The sequence below is a fragment of the Borostomias antarcticus genome, assembly GCF_949987555.1.
Source record: "Borostomias antarcticus genome assembly, chromosome: 15".
NCBI classification, from domain to species: Eukaryota; Metazoa; Chordata; class Actinopteri; order Stomiiformes; family Stomiidae; genus Borostomias; species Borostomias antarcticus.
In genome coordinates this window covers 12,772,379-12,793,519 of record NC_140248.1, presented here as the reverse complement: position 1 = coordinate 12,793,519, position 21,141 = coordinate 12,772,379, and the positions used below count along the sequence as shown (strand labels likewise).

Below are 21,141 nucleotides of genomic sequence, written 5' to 3'. Positions count from 1 at the left end.
TGATCTGCTCCAAGATTAAGATGTGTAACTGTAGGCCGTTCCTTTTGGACACCCTGTTTCTAACAAGTGCTCACTCCCTTGTGATAACATTTCAATGTCAATAAGAAAAAATAGACTAGACGAACATTGAGTGAATGATGAATGCACTTTAAATGCGTTCTTGAAAATGCATTTGAATCGTCTTTCTCTGTATCTATATTCACTGAAGAATCCTGTCACAAATTAAATCCAGCTCGTTGACTATTACCCATCTGGTGAAGTTACTGTTTCAGTCCCTGCCCCCCTCATCAGGGTCTCTTATGTTGCTGTGTGCAGGTCTCAGCTTGCAGAACACTTGCTGTTCCCTAGAGGTCGCAGAACTCATTAATTCCTCACCTGAAGCATCACATCCCCTCCTTTCTCAAGACTGCACATCACATTTGAGTTCCTCTCCGGTGTGGAAAAACAGCCAGGTCTCACCATGTGGTCATCTGAGGAAGCATGGCAGCTCTGTTCCACCCACAGCCTGTCACACTACTATACGGAGCACTAGGTCAAAATCACAGAACTGTTCTCTATGTATTATTTTTGGACAAGCCCAGATTGTCCCGTCTTAATACATGGGTGCATCAGATCAGGGACAATTTATCCGTATCAAGTTAATCATCACATAACAGCTAAATCAAAACATTCATATTTTACCAAGTAAACGGTCCTTTGAACCTACTTTAAGCCTTCCCTTTACAAGATCAACATACTGACTTTGCATTGATTCCTGCCTTCCGTAGTTTGAATATAGCACCACCCAGTGGCCATGTAACAGAACATAAGCTGATCCAGCAGTAGAGCTTTCAAACCACTTGTGTGATAAGAGAATACGCACATTACAAATATTTTTTTATTTTCTCACAATGAAAAGTGTGTTTTCATGTACTTGTGTTTAGTTCATTTAACAGATCAACCCTTAAATTTACATATTAACAATGGAGTTCACAAATAAACACTTGATAAGACATGAATTTTATACAAAAACAGACAAATAGCTCCCGAGACAGTGCACCAAAAGGTTATAAATAGAACATGGTTAGTCAATGTGATTAATGATAAGTGCGTAGCATTTACACCTCAAATAAAAGCTTCACCAGTGATATCCTGTACAAAGACAGCAGAGCAAATGGTGTATCTCTGGCCTAAGGCATTGGGGGGTGTGGTTTAAAATATCTGAGTGCTTCAATAGCCACTGCTATGATGAAACGACATGGAGGTGGAACACAGACCTGGGTCAAATACTATTTGCAAATACTCGAGTGAGGTTGATTTGTTGTACCCAGTCCAATGAAACCAATGAATCAGTCCTGTAAGTGTCAAGTGTGAGACAAATCAAAGTGACCTCAATTGCTTTCAAGTACTTGACCTAGGTCTGATGGAAGAGAACATTTATGAGCCACACATCAGACACTCGTCCCGGTTTTCCAGGGAACAGACCATGGCAGCGGTGTTGCGCTCCTTGGTTTCCTCAGAGTTCTGGGCCGGCTGCGCCTCCTTCAGCTTCTCCTTGTTCAGAGTGAATTGGATGGGGTTGGCTGCGGGTTTGGTTCTCAGGTAGTACATACCAGTCTTCAGACCCTGAGAGAGAGGGGACGGAGAAAAAATGAGAATAGTCTTGAAGCTCTCCTTGTGAACTTCCCTGTGCTCGGATCCCTCCTGACTTCTAGCGTCTGACTTACCAGCTTCCAGCCGTAGAAGTGCATGCTGGTCAGTTTGCCGTAGTTGGGCTCAGCGATGTGAATATTTAGGGACTGGCTCTGGTCAATGAAGGCGCCACGATCGGCAGCCATCTTGAGAATGGTCTTCTGGGAGATTTCCCACACGGTTTTATACAGCTGCTTCAGGTCATCTGGGATCTCAGCAATGCCCTGCCAAATGTCACCAATACACAGGTTGAGTTGAGAGATATACACAATACACACGTCGACAATGGGTGCTGGTTTAAGGACAAGTCAAGGACTAGATAGAACCGGCACACCAGCTTTAAAAGCAAGGGCGTATTTTTGATTTGAGCTTTGGTGGGGACCAAAAATGCCAGCATGCTGAATTTGTGCACTATACAAAATTTTAAAAGGCATAAATTTGAGCTAAAGTCAGATCTGATCATCCTGATGGCTGGTTCTTTGCCTGAACTGATGATCATGCAAGTGTCCCATATGTATACTTGCTGCATACAAATTGATAATAACCGATGGGGTAAAAAAAAAATGTTGCCGCGTTTGCAATGGTAGGCAAGTCGTTGCTGTTAATACACGAGTGTCCCGTATTGAAAAATAAAATGCCCTTTCAATACTGAAGCAATTCGAGATGCAAGGATTTTCCTGTATTCATCTGCACGGAACTGTGATGTTGGAGGGTTTGAGCTTTGTAGCCGCACAACCAAATTCAACCAGAACCTACTACAGCCAGCCTCTCACGTGTTAGCAGGAAACGGCAAAACAATCCCATCAGCGATATAAGGCTATAGGCGGGACTAGTAGAGAAGGAGATGTTAAGCATGTGTGTACCAAATTATTGCTGGGGACAATTCAGTAGTCTCTGAATATTGATGGGGACCATGATGTCCCCAGCGTCCCCCCTAAATTCTACACCAATGCTTAAAATAACTTCTTTATTTAAACAATGTTTCAATCCTTGCTGTTCTTCATCTGAACCTGATGAAGACCTGCAAGGATCGAAATGTTTAAACAAACAAATCCTTCTAAAGCCAGTGTGCCGGTTCTAACTACAAACCGAAACAGGTTAAGAATTCTGACAGAATGCTGTAAATAAAGCATGGGTATGATATGCCATCAATAAAACCAGGGGATCTGGAATCTCACCTGGACCGATCCATTCTGAGAGATGAGCTCGTTCTTCATCTCCTCATTCCACAGCCCTCTCTCCGTCAGGTCCTTCAACAGGTGCGGGTTCACAATCTGTTGGGGGAAGAAACTCATAAATCTAACTAACTCACACAAATCTACCTCAGTCTTTTCCTAACATTGTTGTGTGTGTGAACACAGTGAGTGGCAGGAGGAGGGGGGGGTGCTGACCTGGAACTCCCCGGACAGGACCCTGCGGGTGTAGATGTTGCTGGTGTAGGGCTCGATGGACTCATTGTTGCCCAGGATCTGAGCTGTGGAGGCGGTGGGCATGGGGGCCAGCAGCAGGCTGTTCCTCACACCGTGCCTGACAGAGAGAAGAGACGAGGCAGAGGGGGTGAGACACTGATGAGACCGGAATGATACTGAACAACCCCCTCTACGGAAGATTGGAAGCTGCCGTTGTCTAGGTGAGGTAAAAGGATGTGAGGTGGTGATGGAGCAGCCAGACTTACTTCGCAATCTTCTCCTTGAGAAGTTCCCAGTCCCACAGGTCCGTTGGCGTCTTCTCCCACATGTCATACTGAAGGATCTGGAACGAACACGAACACACACAATGAATCTCAGAACTATAAATGACAGGCTAACAAAGCTCAACTAACAAACCAAGCTAACCCTGGCAGGACTATTGTTTTCTCCTGGACTGAGATGGTGGTGGTGGTAGTAGTAGTACTCACTCCTTTGCTGACGGGACACCCAGGGTAGGTCTCGTAGGGTCCCAGCTCAGCTGCCAGCTCACAGCTGGACTCCAGGGCAGCGTAGTAGATGGTCTCGAAGATCTGAATGTTGAGGAGCTCGGCCTCGGCACTCTCAAAGGGGAAACGCATCAGGATGAAGGCGTCAGCAAGGCCCTGAACACCAATCCCAATGGGCCTGTGACGCTTGTTGGAGTACTCAGCCTGGTTGGAGGGAGGGAGAGAGGTAGTAAGTTTCTAGTCTTAATGAGAAAGCATCTTGGCAAACTGACCGATTGTATTGCTATGCCCAAAAAAAAGAAAGTCAAAACAAGACAAGCTCACCTCAGGCACAGGGTAGTAGTTGATGTCGATGATCTTGTTCAGGTTCTTGACGATGACCTTGGTGACGTATGCCAGCTTTTTGAAGTCGAAGGTTCTCTCGGGGGTGACGTACATGTTGAGGGCGATGGATGCCAGATTACATACAGAGACCTGAGGTTGGGGGGAAAGAAGCCAGACAGCAACATTACTACAATTGTTACTTGACACATTCAACCATGGCTAAATCAATATACCCGTTCTCAATGGCCATCAGACTAGAGTGATGGATAGAGTCATCTTTGTGCAGAGCACTAATGCATATCTATGAGGTCATCCTGTGGCATGTTAAAAAAAAGAAAGAAAAAGGAATATCTCAGCCATGTCTTGTTTTGGTCTGCTGCCCTCACCTCGTCTTGGCTGGTGTACTCCACAATCTCTGTGCAAAGGTTGCTGCTCTTGATGGTGCCCAGGTTCTGCTGGTTGCTCTTCCTGTTGCAGGCGTCCTTGTACAGCATGTAAGGCGTCCCCGTCTCCGTCTGGGACTCGATGATGGCGTACCATACCTGCTGGGCCTTCACCACGCGCTTGGCCTTGCCCTGCTTCTCGTAGCTGGGGACACACAGATGACGGTGAGACCTGATGAAGTCCTGATAACTACAGAAGGGATTTTGGGAGGATTTTGTACCGCTTCTGGTGAGCTAGTCCTACCTGGTGTAGAGCTCCTCAAACTCCTCCCCCCAGCATTCGTCTAGCCCAGGACAGTCGCTCGGGCACATCAGGGCCCAATCCTGGGGGAAAAAAAATAAATACAGTGATGAGTACTGAGGAACTAAGACGTTTCTCTCTTATGAACAGAAGTACTGCTATCAGGGTTCCCACTCAGTCAAATTCCCTGACTTTCAATGACGAAAAGGCGGAATTTCCATGACCTGTAATGAATTCCAATCTGCTGACAAGCGGGAAGGGGATAAATGGGCGCTGAAAAATCAAGTAGCCATAACAACCACTCACGCAATATGGGAAACGCATGAAATAACCTGATAAAAGGAAAATACTGCACTGAAAATATTGTGTAATGTAAACATGCTACAAACAAAACTCCCTGGTATTCCATGACATGGCCCAAAAAATGATGACCAGTGGGAACCCTGTGCTATATTAACTCTAATGAGTGAGCAGTCATTCGATGCCCACCTGGTTACTCTCCACTCTCTTCATGAAGAGGTCAGGGATCCACATGCCATAGAACAGGTCTCTGGCCCTCTGCTCCTCCTTCCCAGTGTTCTTCTTCAGCTCCAGGAAGTCAAAGACGTCAAAGTGCCAGGGCTCCAAGTACATGGCGAAGGCACCGGGTCTCTGGGTGGAGAAGAGTGGGGGGGGGGTGAGAGTTAGTTGGATGAAGAAGCCATGGAACACTCGAGCTGGAGGGTTCAGTATGCCTTTTCTCAGGAGCCATCAGACTTGAATACCATGGTCATCTCTGTGCAGAGCACTCATGCATGCAGGGTCATCCTTTGGCTAAATAATTATAGAACCTGCACTGTGCGCCAAGAAATCCCTTTACTCTTTGTAAAAATTACGTTTTGACCCTATCTGGGTCTTCGTCAGGTCTATCCTATAGCTAGACAATAGAATGAATGGGGGCACATCTCAATTCCCACCTTGTTGCCCCCCTGGTCAACATAGCGTGCAGTATTGTTGTACACTCGAAGCATGGGAACCAGCCCATTAGAATTGCCATTTGTCTGCAAAAAAGAAAAAGAGGGACATGAGTGAATTGAAGGAGACTGTTCAATAGCCGACCTATATACATAAAACAAATAAAAATAGTTGCTTAACATGAACCTGTGTGCTTTGTACAATTTAAACGTACCCCAGCAATGTAGCTGCCTGTTGCTCTGATGCAGCTGACCGCCACTCCGATGCCCCCTGCTGACTTGGAGATCAGGGCACACTGCTTCAGTGTGTCATAAATGCCCTCGATGCTGTCGTCCTTCATGGCCAGCAGGAAACAGCTGACAGGAGAGAGAGAGAGAGAGAGAGAGAGAGAGAGAGAGAGCTCCCATCAAACAATCATGTTATCCCTCATTAGACACTGACTGGATAAAGCCCATTAACGCCAAGCTCCCATCTACATTCCTCTTTGCTGTGGCGTCACTGCCTACCTGGACAGCTGCGGGCGGTTGGTGCCGGCATTGAAGAGAGTGGGAGAGGCATGGGTGAACCACTTCTCTGACAGCAGGTTGTAGGTCTCGATGGCCGTATCAATGTCGTTCTTATGGATCCCAACCGCCACCCTCATAAGCATGTGCTGTGGTCGCTCAGCAACTAAACGGATAGAGTAACGAGTGAATGAATGGTAATGATGCCAAGGCTCTCCTCACCAAAACATTACCTGCGAAACCAACAAACTACATTAGAGTCTGCATGTGTAACTCACCTTTTCCATCAATCTTCAGTAGGTAGGACCGCTCAAGTGTCTAGAAACAGAAAAGACAAATGAGTGCGCTTTCCCAATGTTTAGAGATTAGACAGAGCACATTCTTACCAATATGAAATGACTGTACCTTGAATCCAAAGAAGTTGTAGGCGAAGTCACGGTCATAGATTATGGCTGAATTGAGACGCTACAAAACCAAAAAGGAAACAATGAGTACATACTCTAATCCATGCCCCTAAAACTCAACATTGTGAATAAGATACCCGGTAACCAACACTTACATCTTTGTTCTCAAGGACAATATCATACGTCTCCTTGGAGATCATTGGGGAGTGGCGTCCGTTTAAGCAGTTGACATAGTTGTAAAGATCCTCCATCACATCTGTAGAGAGAAGAGACAGGAACAAACAATGCACATAAACATTAGAGAAGGCCAGCACTAAGGACATGAGTAGGGATGCGAGTCAATAGTGTAGCGGCGCTTTTAATACTTTTAGCTTGGCCATATTGTGGTCATGTATTAGAAAAGTATGTATATTCTTTCCTTTGGATTTATAAAAAAGGCAACAAATACTGCTTTCTGGTTGTAGAAAAGAAAAGTAGGTCAATGTGGAAACCAGGGCACTGTAGCAACTCACCGCTGAACACTTTCTTCGTCTCTTTGTGCAAGTTGGAGACGGCGATGCGGGCAGCCAGGATAGCGTAGTCAGGGTATTTGGTGGTGAGGGTGGCAGCGATCTCTGCGGCCAGTGTGTCCAGCTCCACCGTGGTAACTCCGTTGTACAGGCCCTGGATTACCTTCATGGTAATGTGTGCCTGAGTAAAACACGGGGAAGAAATGCCTCACATTAACCAGTCACTCACCAACGCAACATTTTCAGTGATATTAGCCTGGAAGCCTGAACTCACTGGATCCACAAAGTCAGAGTTGAGACCGTAGCATAGCTTCTGTATCCGGGAGGTGATTTTGTCAAACATGACACGCTCTTGGCGCCCATCTGCAACATGGGAAGAATGCAGTTAGATCACCTATCAATGACATACATGACACCTTTTGATAGTCATTTGCTTCGCCTAAATCACCAAACCTAGAACATGCAAGAAATCTACGTTAGCCAAGACCACTTGATAATCATCGCAACTCATTGTAGTAGCATGTTTGCCAATTTAGCTGGAATGACTCAACGTTACTCAAGTAGCTTTATAGTTAGCTGCTAGCTAGCAGGTGCTAGCAAACTATAAAGCTAGCAGTGCCGCAGTATTTGGCGCCAACTTTGACAAAGGGACAACTAGATGGTTGGGCTGTCCATCCAGTCCCGCTAGATCACGTGAGCTAGCTAATAATGACTAGTCCGCTTTTGCAAAAGTTCACTGCGTTGTACGAAATAAATATCAACCTCTTACACTGTCACTTTAGCCACCGCCACCATGTACAAATGTCTAGTTTACTCCCGACTAACACGTTAGCTAACTTTATACATCATCATGCCATGGCATCTAGCTAGGTAGCTGCGGATTACATCAGCAGCTAGTTATCTTAAGTTACAGGCCGATTGACAGGTCAGCGATTGAAGGAAACGTTTGCTAGCTAGATTATCAGTCTACATACACATAGTTACAGTGCACCATGTAATTTAGTAGTTTGCTAGCTAGATTTATTTAGTGAGCAAACGGGGGGAACATTAGTTACTGCGGGCTGGAAGGTTAGCTAGTGCTAGTCAATCTACTTTCAGCTAGTTACCTAGTAAACCACTCTGACCGCAACAATTTAGAGACCTACCTCGCTTGATTACGTGCATGTTGACAAATGTCTTTGTTCCCCCAAAGAGACAGCAACAGAAAACAGTGCTACAGGAATAGAATAAGATGTGGCGATGCAGCCGTAGAACAGAAGTTTGCAACACGAAGCGCGAATGACCCGTAGTCCCGCCACGCAGTGTTTTTGTAGCAAACGCGCAGCCAATCTGCGTATACTTGGAGCTGGTTAAAAACCAATCACAGAGAACACCGCAGAAGAAGATGACCAATCACAGAGCTAAAGAGCGTTTTTTTCCACATAGCCTCGGAATCTGGCGGGATGTTTTGAAAATGTAGGCTCAGATTGTTGATATTGTAAAACAATCAGGTTGTACAACAACAGTATTATATATCAGTGTTGTACAACAACAGTATTATATATCAATGTAGACTACGTGCAGACTGTAATATAGACTAATGTGACAACCGTTTATTCACAATTTAATACGGATCAGTAGGCTATTCGTTTCATACTACTGCAGTAGGCTACTTTTCATACGAATTATTGGGTTATGTCTCGGAGACAAAGAATTGATCCAAAACCATAAACCTCTGGTTGAACACACAGAACCATTTCATAGTCTACCTCTTGCAATGGATAAAAGGGGAGCTATGCCCTCTAGCTAAGGTCTGCTGGCTGGCTTCTCGTAGACTCTGGTAGCTAGGCCTAGTGCGAATTCAGGAAGTGGAAGTCAGGACATCCAGTTTAGATTATATCTGAGCATTCTCTGCCAAGTCAATGCTCATGCTATTTTGGACCAAATGGCACTTATGTCTAGGATGCACAGTCCCTGAGCTAGAGTTGGAGCTTTGATTGTGACTTGTTGTATGTGAGTAACATGGAATCAGAAAGAGGTTATGGTTTTCACATACTAGGCTACTAGGAATTTGCTTAGGTCTGTTGGACCAACAATAAACAAAGTGCAAAGACAAGACAGGATAGCGCAAAATACAAGTGTCAGATTCAATACAAATACAATAATGTACAACATAATACAGTGTCGGTGGGGGTCCCAGGCCTTGTTGATGAGGCCAGCTGCAGTCAGGAAGAAACTGTTTTTGTGCCTAGAGGTTTTGGTCCTGATGGCCCACAGCCCCCTGCTCGAGGGGAGTGGTTCAAAGACTTTGTGTGTTCAATGTGGTGTGTCCCTGACCATCTCTGAAGGTGGTTTGGCCCATGGCATCCTGACTTCAATGCATCTTGGGTGCATTTACAATACCTGTACTTTCATATGGATAAGCACTATCTGATTGAAATCTTACCACCCAAAATGCATGCAAGGTGTATGATCACATACATAACCACATAATGGAATAGGGCCAGGAGGCCACCCCTGCCATGCTTCCCCTACTAGATATTTTTCATAATGGACTGAATATTCTGTTATGATGAATAATGCTTATTTTTGTATAATTGTGGTTGGCCTAGCGATTCAGGTTTTATATTTAAATATGTATAGGCCTAACAGTTTATGTTGTTTAAAACTGTCAGGCCTATATATTGAAACCTTTATTTATGCTCAGGTGAACTCTGAGGCGAGGCCACCTCATTTGCTGAGTGTACAACAAAATAGAACAACAAAACAATGTACAGTGCACTTAGTTAAAAACAGTTACAGCATGTATCATAAAGAAATGAAATCAGGCATTTAAATTCCGTAAGGGAAGGAAGAACTTCCAATTTTAACTTGGACTGAATGTCATTCCAGGACTTTGGGGCTGCATAATGCTATCCTGCCAAGTCCTGTACTAGTCTGTGGAACTTTAAGTGTGATCCAGTCCCTAGAACGTGTTGGGCTGGAACATTCCTTTCCAAAAGGGCAGCTATATACGGTGGCTGTTTACCGGTCAACGCCTTGAAAATGTACAAGAGCCAGTCTCGTCGAGCTGCCAGGGATAGCCAACCAACCTTACTGTAAAGGATACAATGGTGTGTGTCGTACCCATCTCCAGTAATAAATTTAAGTGCAGAGTGGTAGGCCTACACAGAGTCCAAGGGTTTCAGGGTCGAAGCTGAAGTGTGACGATAAATGACATCTCCATAATCAAGAACAGATACAAAATATTCACTATTTAACTTTTTTCCGACAGAATTGAGCGAATCTTGAGCGATTTCTGTACAGAAAGCCAACCTTTTCCCGCAGCTTAGAAGCAAGTTTCTCAATATGAGATTTAATGGTTAACTTTTCATCTATCCAGAGGCCCAGATATTTATATATAGTGACTCTGCTAATTTGTGAACCATTTTGTGATGAAATCTGTAAACTATAGTGTAATCTACATTTTTTGCCCTGGAAAATATAATGAATTTAGTTTTATTAGAGTTGAGAACAAGCTTAAGTTGATGTAGGGCATCTTGCAAAGCAATAAAAGAGAGCTGCAAGTTTTCAGTAGCTAACACAGAATCCGCCATACAATAGATAACCGTGTCATCAGCATATACATGGGCTTGACAGGATCCATTCAAAGATGATAAAATATTGTTTATGTAGATTGTGAAGAGGACAGGGCCCAGCACCGAACCCTGCTGAACTCCCTTGGATAGAAACTCAGACCGGACATGATATGTGGGACTGGCAGAGGGTTCAAACAAGAGGTTCAATAGGCTACTATAAAAAAAAAAAAAAAGAGCCGATTAGAACTGCAGAAGTTGTAATTTCCTGATGGTGCAATTGTGGTTTCCTCCCCTCCTGAGCTACCTCCCTCATTGCACGTGGCCATGGTGGCTTCTTGCAACTCTGTGCAATCCCAAATATTTGGTTATGTCTCAGATCTCCATGTCTCCAGACTCTGAGGTCTCCATGTTTCCATACTCTGAGTTCTCCATGTCTCAGACTGTGACGCTTGATGGTATGATGGAAGTAATATTTGGAGTTGGCTCTGTAGTCACAACAGAGTTGAAAGGGTGCAGTCGTTGCAGAATGGGTGTGGTTAACCGTTCTAGGTGAGATGGATATTTGCGCTCTATAGGAAGAGGGCGTGTTTAAGAGCACCCTCTCTTTGTTAAAATACGACTGCACCTGCGCTGTTAGCGTTGTAATTTTCCGGCTACGTTACCATGAAACCCCTCCTATCATTTAAGCTCCACCATTAAACCCATCGGACGTTTCCATCAGAGAACGAGGCGACTTTAATGAAACCTTTATCTCAAAAATGTATCGAGCATCCAGGAAAACAAAGTGAATCAATCCAGGGGGAAATGCCGAGCGAGGAGCCCAAATCGGCACCTGGGGATACAGGGAAAACAACAGCGCACCAGCAGGTAGGCGATAAGCACCATTGAATAATCTGCATATTTTATCTTCGGGGACATATGACCATTCGGATCTTTGGGAATTTCTTCTTTGTAATTCCAAAATATCAGAATTTTTATGAGAATTTGTTTGTCAAGTGAGTCAATGAAGAAACCCAACCTGTTTGTCCTCATTCCTGTGCCGGACGGAAACTTCGGGGAAGCGGCACCCTTACTCATCACTTCATATTGAATGTGTTCAAACACTTTGAGTAACCTTTTATTTTTTTTATTAACATTATGTAAAGTCCCATTTGTTTTCTAAGTGTAGTGATTGTGGCTGTACTGCGCCTACACATCTATGCCATTGATTACTTAATTGTATGACTTTTTGCTCAATGGTGGTGATGGTGAATAGGTTTTAATAGCATAGTGTGTGAATGATTAAGGTCAATAGTGTGTGAAGCAGCATCTGCAATTTAAGCAGGTGTTTGCTTCCTTTTGGTCACCTGTCCTGAATTCACCTCTTGCCACAAATTGACATCATTCATTCGTCACTAACACACCCACACACACACACACACACACACACACACACACACACACACACACACAAAATGAAAAAGGTTCCCCTTTGTTCTGAGAAGAAAAGATGCTAGCCTTGAGGGGAGGTAGGACGTCAACTCCATTGAACTATTTAGCTCAGTGACCTACAGTCACATAGGGGTTTGACAAAGAATGTAGCCTCAGTACAACTTCATATTGACATTATATATCCTGATGTGTATGAATCACACCATACCTCCTGAAAGTGAGACTTCATTATTCCCTACCTTTATTGCCACTCATTTCTGTCCTCACAGTAAAATACTGATACATTACAACAGAGAGAACCATGACATGAAATGTAACACCTGATAAGCACCCGTTCTGATTTGATCTACTGTAACAGTCATCTACGTTTGCTTTTCTAGAGTCCAGCACAGTTGAATGGACTAACTTTGGCTCATGATGTCAACAACTCAAGTTCACAGCCTCAGTTCGAGTCCTGGGCCCCATCCCCTCTACCCCTGCCTGAGCCACTCGCTCCGAGGGAGCAGTGGGGAGGGAAATATGAATTCCTGCTCTCCTGTATTGGGTACTGTGTGGGCCTGGGGAATGTGTGGAGGTTTCCCTACCTATGTTACCGCAACGGTGGTGGTGAGTACCCTGCAACCAAGATTTTCTGGTTTGCCTAACCAACCTAAACGTGGGCGTACATGAATGAAGTTGAATTGTTATTAATTGAAATGGATGCCTATTATGTTACTGTAGCCTTTAGTTCTGGACCTGTCCTCACACCTCTGCATGTTGTTCTTTTGAGCTAATCTGAAAGATGAAGCCGATGCCATGCAATCCCAGCCTGTGGCGTTAGAACTCAGGCAGGCACTGTAACCAATCCTATAAGTAGAGAGAGCCATGCGGAGTAGTCTGTAGAAACAGACCCTGACCTGTGATCTACATTTTTTACACTAGTCATTTAGCTGACGACTTACAATAAATGCATTTAACAAGTCACATAAAGTGACTTACAATAATTGCATTTAACATAGGAAAAGCCAATGCATCTCCTTTCTAAAAGAAGTGACTAAGAGCATAATCTAGTAGGCAAAGTGCAGTAATAGCAAACTAAAAATACAATAGGTGTTAAACATGTACTGTAGTCTGTTGACAGCTCTACATTCACTTGAATGTCTAATTATTGGAGACTAACACATGCAGCAACGTCAGTTATTTAGAGGAAATTAACTCACTTCCTTGTCTTGCTGGCAGCTGTCCAGATTCAGCGGGTGGCTGTACAGACTTAATGCTTTCTGGACATGTACCTACAGGTTGGGCATGTTATATGTGTAGCAGCTCAATGTAAGAAAGAGAGCAAATGAACAAAGGAGGTCTCTCTATTTGTTTCACTTCTGACCTTCTGGTAACATCTTCCTATGCAGGTGTGTTTCTGGTCCCCTACTTCATCATGCTGTTCTTCACGGGTGTCCCGCTCTTCCTCATGGAGCTCAGCCTGGGCCAATATGGAGCAGCTGGACCAATCACAGTGTGGAAGTGCTGCCCACTCCTAAAAGGTAGCCCCCTATTATCAACACAGCATCAGTTATAATCCCATCATAACAAAATGATAATACATAAACACATATACTATACATATCTGTCTGTCCTTATAGGTATAGGCATTGGGATGCTCTGTGTGTCCACCCTGGTGTGCCTCTACTACAACGTCATCATAGCCTGGACCTTCTACTACCTGGGCAGCTCTTTCCAGAGCCCGCTGCCCTGGTCCTGCGAGGCCTTGGCTAACATCGCCCTCTGTGGCAACGGCACCAGTGGGAACCGCTCCTCCGGCAGGCCTCTCAGCCCCTCTGAGGTGTTCTGGAAGTAGGTGCTCCTCCACAGTAGTAGAGAGACACACCACTGATATTCCTCTAAAAGATCTGATGTGTGAATTTTGAGTTTGGCCCCCCCAACCCTTTTGAACTAGACTCCTATGACTGACTGTGAACTCTCATTCAGTGTACAGCATGTGGACTATAGTCCTTGAGCAGATAAGCTGTAGAAGTACTGTAAACAAAAGGAGTCAGCGTGGAGCGCTGTCAATGTGACAGCTATCTCCTGTTTTAAAAAAAGGCTTGTTTGATGTTTGTGTTGTGTTCCATCCTGTGTGACTTGGACTGCTTATTGGGTGTGGTCTAGTTAAAGCTCATTACCATAGTAGTTTTGTGAAGGATTGTGTGTTGTTTGACTAGCGTCAATAATATAGTGTGTGTGTGTTTCAGCGAGCGTGTGCTGGGTGTAGTAAACAGTGAGGGCCTCCATGACCCAGGTCCGGTTAGGTGGCCCCTGGCTCTCTGCCTCCTGGCTGCCTGGATCATCATTTTCCTCTGCATGCTCAAAGGCATCCGCAGCTCTGGCAAGGTGATGCAACACTTCCCTGACATTAGTGATATAAACATTGTAGTGAAAATACTTCAATACAAACTCCATTGCTGTCGGTGCTTCGGTATGTGTCTAATTGCTCCTTTTTCTTATCTCAGGTTGTGTATGTGACAGCAACCTTCCCCTACTTTGTGCTCATCGTTTTGATCATCAGGGGTGCCACACTTGAAGGGTCTCTACAGGGTATAGCTTTCTACCTAACGCCTGACTGGAGTAGGCTGTCCAGTGCACAGGTACAGTCCCTAGTTGTGATGGCCAGGTATACCTGCATATCAGAGACTGGAAATTGATTTGTGAGGTACCAGCTGTGGATCTGTTGAATTTGGGTTCTGTTCTTGTACAATATCAAGTAGTATTGTATTTTTATTTAATTTATATCTTACAGGTGTGGAATGATGCAGCCTCACAGATCTTCTACTCTCTGGGTATTGGTGTTGGAGGGTTGCTGTCCATGGCGTCCTATAATAAGTTTGACAACAATGTGATTAGGTTTGTATATGTACCCATCCGACACATTTGATTGGCTACAGGCACAGTTTGTTGAGAGTCTAACATGATGTTGATTTCAGAGATACATTGGTTATCACCATTGGGAACTGCAGCACCAGCTTCTTTGCAGGCTTTGCCATATTCTCCATCTTGGGTCACATGGCTTGGCGGAAGGGGGTTCCTGTTGGTGAAGTAGCAGACACAGGTGAATGGAAGATACAATGATCATCTTCCTTAAAGGGCAATGCTCGTTTTTGACAACCTGGACCTTATTTACGACATATTATAAGAAGTTTGACTCACCGAGATCACTTTTGTGTAGTTCGGAGGCCTGTAGAAGAAATTTAAAATCCAGCGCGAGACAGTATATCCATGTAATGACGGTGATCGGGGCAACGAGAATGCAGTTTCTCAAAATCTATTTTCGGCCGCTAAACGGTTGTTTTCATCAATCAGATTGGATGAATCGACAATTGAGATTCCTCAACGCGAGGCATTGTTGTGGTTTTCAAATACGGGGTCTTTAGCCTCTGTAATATGATCTTTACACGCCTTTCCCCACTTGCTCCAGCACGCATGCGCACAGGCCAGCGCGCAGACTGGCTATTCTCCGGCTCACATTCTCTGCGCTACGATCGTTGTTGGTGCCGAGAATATTGTCGTCGTCATTCGTCAGCAACAATCCGATCGTAGCGCAGAGAATGTGAGCCGGAGAATAGCCAGTCTGCGCGCTGGCCTGTGCGCATGCGTGCTGGAGCAAGTGGGGAAAGGCGTGTAAAGATCATATTACAGAGGCTAAAGACCCCGTATTTGAAAACCACAACAATGCCTCGCGTTGAGGAATCTCAACTGTCGATTCATCCAATCTGATTGATGAAAACAACCGTTTAGCGGCCGAAAATAGATTTTGAGAAACTGCATTCTCGTTGCCCCGATCACCGTCATTACATGGATATACTGGCTCGCGCTGGATTTTAAATTTCTTCTACAGGCCTCCGAACTACAAAAAAGTGATCTCGGTGAGTCAAACTTCTTATAATATGTCGTAAATAAGGTCCAGGTTGTCAAAAACGAGCATTGCCCTTTAATGTTTGGCAACAGTATTGATGATAGCTGTGTTCTAGGCATCTTATCTAAGAGTTCAATATTATATTACATGTTTATTATTCTCATTCCAGGTCCTGGTTTGGCATTTGTTGCGTATCCAGAGGCCCTTGCTCTGCTGCCAGGCTCTGTGTTCTGGTCAATTCTCTTCTTCCTCATGCTCTTCATGCTGGGCGTCGACACACTGGTGAGCAATGTTGCTTTCTTCCCACAGCCCAGTATTTGGAGCAAGCACTCACCAATCAGAGACATTCAGTTCCCTCTCTACTTCTTTCCTCTCTGCCTCCCTGCAGTTTGGCAACATGGAGGGCATCACCACGGCAGTTCTGGATGAATTCCCACAGCTCAGAGGGAACATGAAGCACAAGTCTCTGTTCTTGGGGCTGCTGTGTTTTGCCTTCTACCTGATGGGTCTCTTGCTGGTCACTGATGTGAGTGTGTGGCTTTAGTGATGTACGTGTGTGTTAGAGATGCGCGGATGGAGTTTGAGCGCACCCGAATCCGCGTGCACTCATCAATCATCCACCCGCCACCCACCTGACGTAATTATCTTCTAAAATTTAGAGCCCCGCACCCAACCCACCAAGCATTAAGTTATCGTATTTACATTTAAATTATGTCCAGCCGTTCGTGCTCATTCGCTTTTCTTATAGGCGCATTTTCTTGACTTAAACAATTTAAAGATTATAGGCTCGCTTTCGCAGGATCTCGGTTGACGAAGTGGTTGAGGGTATTTGAGTGAGCTGCTGGCAGGTCTCGCGCTTTATCACAGTTGTTATAATATATATAATTCTAGAAGTTATTAAATATGAATATAACTGACGAATCCTCCCGCAATCCACCCGAAATTAATCACAATGTTGATTTTTATTGGCCCACCCACCCGCGGATGCGGATATCCGTGGATGTTGCGGATATAAACGCAATATTCGCATCTCTAGTGTGTACGAGGTGCGACCGAAAAGTCCCCGGATTGTGTCAGCCACGCTCATGCCTCTATTTGAATTGAAAAAACAATGATATCCCTTTGTTGCCCTATATCTCACGACTATTCTGGTATAATATTGTTCACCTCACTCAATCGGTGCTTCTATGAAAGGCTGTTTTGTAGAGTGTCGCAGGGGTAGCTTGTCACAGTTGTGGCACTTCTCTCTACCAACTCACAAAACTCAACAATTTTATTACAATAAAGAAAGCACACTCTCAAAACATTTTAATTACAGAATCTGCCGAGAAATGACACATTGTCTCCCTCAAAGTAGTCCCCCCCAGAGTTAATGCACTTCTGCATTCGCTTTTGCCACCCACCTCCGTGGAAGAGATCAAAGCCACCGTGAGTGGGGAACTAAGGGGGCTCAAAGAGGAGGACTTTGCTAAGTGCTTCCATGGGTGGCAAAAGCGAATGCAGAAGTGCATTAACTCTGGGGGGGACTACTTTGACGGGGACAATGGGTAATTTCTCTGCAGATTCTGTAATACAAATGTTTTGAGAGTGTAATTTCTTTATTGTAATAAAATTTAGTTTTGGGAGTTGGTAGAGAAAAGTGCCACAACTGTGACAAGCTACCCCTGCGACACTACAAAACAGCCTGTCACAGAAGCACCGATTGAGTGAGGTGAACAATATTATACTAGAATAGTTGGGAGATATAGGTCAACAAAGGGATATCATTGTTTTTTCAATTCAAATAGAGGCATAAGCATGGCTGACACAATCCGGGGACTTTTCGGTCGCACCTCGTGTATATATATGTATGTTGTGTGTGTGCATGTTTGTGCTGATGTTGTCTGTGTCTTTGAATAGGGAGGAATTTACTGGTTTACCCTCATTGACTCCTTCAGCACTAGCTTTGGCCTCATCATCATCACCCTCTTCATGTGCCTTGGCATCTCCTTTTTCTATGGTATAACATCTCGCATGCCCAATCTGATCACAATATACTCATCATGCTAAACGCAGAGCTATGCTCTAACATCAACACTGTCACCCTTGGAATCACACAATTATTTCCATGCTACTGTAATATTTTTTCCAAAGACTAACTACATCTCTTTAAGGCCGTATTTCTTCTTGAAGTGTGTTTCTTCTTGTCCCCATGTTCACAGGAGCGAACCAGTTTTGTCAAGATATTATTGACATGATCTGCGGCTGCCCTCCATGGTGCACCAAAGTGCTGTTCTACTTCAAAGCATGTTGGGTATTCTGCACCCCATTTCTCCTGCTGGTGGGTAAAACATTATGTTCCTGAGCAATGTCATTTATTCACCTTATTAGAACATCTCCACAACTTCTCTCTGTTGTTGAAATTCATCCTGCTGCCTGCTGCAGCCTCACATTGGTGAATAATTTACAGAGGAGACTGTAATAATCAGTCTCTATTTCCCCTGCCCTGTTTCTCTAGTTCCCTCTGTCGCCTCTCTTGATTGTTTTTTGTTGTTGTGAGAAACAACATGGAGTTTATCTGTAGCTCAATCAATCAAAGCTTTATTTGTATAGCGCATTTCATACCCAGAGGCAACACAATGCGCTTTACAGAGAACAAGGGAGGAGGGCATACGACCCACCCCTACATATTCCAGAGGGAAGCAAAAACACAGTAATCACCCGGGGGCCAGATAAGTGAGCTGTAAAAATTCTTCCCTGACCCCTCTCAAAAAGGCGAGGCTAAAAAAGGATCATAGGAGAGACATGGCAAATACTGGTGTGTGTTTGCTATGGCCCAGGCCTAAAGCCGGAAGTGGGCTGGTGTATGTCTGTGTGTACGTGTGTGTGTGTTATCTAAATGCTACAACATCCACAGCAGACACAGGGGTATCTATCAGACTCTGGGAGGTCTGCTGGTGACAGTGGGGCATCCACTGGACCTGGTTAGAAGATAGGAGGGAGAGAGAGAGGCACTGGGGAGAGGGAAGGCCGAACAGGGTTAGTAGCACACAGAGCCATAAAAGCAACACAGATATTAAAACAGGCAACCTGGAGCAAGCTCCTGGAATATATTTGTCTAACGGCTAAGAACATTTATAGAGCAATAAATTAAATTAAATTTTCAGAGCAAGAAAGGCTAAGAGCATCAGGTCCAGGCCTAAGCCGGATGTGGACTGATGTGTGTCTGTATGTACGTGTGTGTGTGTGTTAACTTAATACTACGACATCCACAGCTGACACGGAGGTATCTATCGGACTCAGGGTGGTCTGCGGGCGACAGTGGGGCATCCACTGGACCTGGTTAGAAGGTAGGAGAGAGAGAGAGGCACTAGGGGAGGCAGAAAACGGTTAGTAGCACACTGAGCCATTGAAGCAACACAGCTGTCAGAACAGAACAAGCCTGTTTCAGGGTAACCAGCTTCTGTACACTACTTGATATACATACAGTGCATAGCAGGATAAACGCCAATGTATACAGAGGATTCACAGGTAGGTTTGAGGCTGCCTTTCTGTGTCTCGAGGTCCTGGCTAGTGATTGTAGGCTAGGTCGAAAAGGTACGTCTTGAGATCTCTAAACTAATGCTCTGACATAGACAAACAAATAAGTTGTGTAGCCACATATACATTACATTATACATATAGAGTGTGATTGTCTCTATTGAACACCCTGTACTTCAGTTTTGACTTGTATTTGACCTAGCCTATCTTTCTCTGTCTCCCTGTGCCTCCAGTTCATCCTCGCCTATATCTTCATAGAGATGTACAACACTCCCCTCCACTATGGATCCTATGTGTTCCCTCGCTGGGGAAAGGCCCTGGGCGTGTGCATGGGCGCCACCTGCTGTCTGCAGATCCCCATCTGGGCCATTGTAGCCATCAGCAAGGAGTCTGGGACACTGAAAGACGTCAGTAGCTACAACCCCTGTTGTACCCCTTTCAACACATAGGCCATGTTACTGTATACTGTCTGCTGCTGTAGTCTCACTAGCCATGCAACTTATCAGATTGCAATCTGCATGGCACAGGCCAGGACCCACGATTAGCCATATTGTAATGAAAATCCAATCCAAAACACCCTAACATATGTGGACAAGCACATTGTTCATCTGTCTCTCTTTCTCTCCATTCATACAGCGTTTTCAGAAAGCAATTCGGCCACGGAATTCCTGGAGAGTGAACAATTTGAACCACAACGGAGGAGAGGAGAGAGTGGAGGCGGAGAGGGTGGAGGCACCGTTCACGGTCAACCTCACAGAGGTGGATTTCACTGCCATGGCCTGGGAGAATGGAACTGAGGCGTGACCCCTCTCGCCTCTCCCCCCTCTTGGCGCAGTTGAAAGACAGTCTTGCCATCTATCAACTTACTATCTCGACAACACAACACAAACTGACATCCGTTTGTCCTGAAGGACAACATGAATGAATTACTGTATTTATGTTTTAATGTATGTATATTTTACACTCAATATTTTACAATTTGATTTTAGTGTGTGCATGGTACATGGCTGCCTGTATGTGTGCACGGTACAGGTCCATGGCTGTGTATGTGTGCATGGTACATGGCTACCCATGCACCCACAGAAACATTTTCTCCTTTAGTGGAAGAGAGGGTACTGTAGCCTTGCAGAGCGGGGCTGACTTATCTGTTGACAGACCAGCCTTGGGATGAGAGTTGCTGTGTAACTGACTTCATCTCCTTTCCTGCATTTCAACTCACTTGAGGAGAATCATGGAACCGCAATTACTCTTTTACTATAGACTTAGAGGAATAAAATCTAATTTTAATATTACACGTTTTGTCATGCATTGTGTGCTATTCAAACCATGGTTCCATCCATCCTATTTGAATCGTTCTAGAAAGTAGAAACCAGACCAGCGCAATGAGAGCTTTTAGCGCACTTGCCTATGCTACTAGCGACGATAAAGATTAAAGACCACGTTTCGTCTGGTTATGAAATTTGGACACATTTCATACATCAAAAACGAGATGACTAAAATGTATCAGCATTCTTGACTTTGTTTTCACGGAACTAGCGGGTTGCCAGGTAGACGTGGTAGTATCCCCCTGTTAATGTATCTGATCTAAATACAGGAGGCAAAACGGAATCATCTTTCATTATCTGCTGCCGCTTATTCTTTTTAGGTGGACAGGGACTTAAATACTCATGCATTAACGTATGACGTCCATTTTCATAAAAATATATTCCCTCTTGTTTGATGAACCTGGCAACGACGTCTGACGGAACAACGTGTATCGGATGTTGCGATGGTGACTTTTTCCC

General features: G+C 44.6%; 2 protein-coding genes across 2 annotated transcripts; one reads left to right on the top strand and one right to left on the bottom strand.

The window, feature by feature from the left end:
- Nucleotides 1–921: 921 nt before the first annotated feature.
- On the bottom strand, nt 922–8,224 carry rrm1 (ribonucleotide reductase M1 polypeptide). Its single transcript, XM_084449449.1, has 19 exons — nt 8,110–8,224; nt 7,239–7,327; nt 6,968–7,145; nt 6,611–6,711; nt 6,457–6,516; nt 6,330–6,369; nt 6,055–6,217; nt 5,763–5,904; nt 5,551–5,634; nt 5,084–5,245; nt 4,598–4,677; nt 4,297–4,498; nt 3,911–4,060; nt 3,569–3,790; nt 3,347–3,423; nt 3,063–3,198; nt 2,850–2,945; nt 1,707–1,895; nt 922–1,605 (listed from the first exon to the last, which is right to left on the bottom strand). Exons 1-19 carry the CDS (start codon nt 8,126–8,128, stop codon nt 1,417–1,419), a joined length of 2,379 nt encoding a protein of 792 aa, XP_084305575.1. The 5' UTR covers nt 8,129–8,224; the 3' UTR covers nt 922–1,416.
- A 4,242-nt stretch (nt 8,225–12,466) lies between these two features.
- On the top strand, nt 12,467–20,554 carry slc6a7 (solute carrier family 6 member 7). The gene is made up of 13 exons (XM_084449714.1): nt 12,467–12,558; nt 13,341–13,472; nt 13,572–13,782; nt 14,181–14,319; nt 14,439–14,573; nt 14,726–14,829; nt 14,910–15,034; nt 16,008–16,120; nt 16,227–16,364; nt 17,738–17,837; nt 18,040–18,158; nt 19,591–19,764; nt 19,994–20,554. Exons 2-13 carry the CDS (start codon nt 13,367–13,369, stop codon nt 20,159–20,161), a joined length of 1,632 nt encoding a protein of 543 aa, XP_084305840.1. The 5' UTR covers nt 12,467–12,558; nt 13,341–13,366; the 3' UTR covers nt 20,162–20,554.
- The last annotated feature ends 587 nt before the right edge of the window (nt 20,555–21,141 follow it).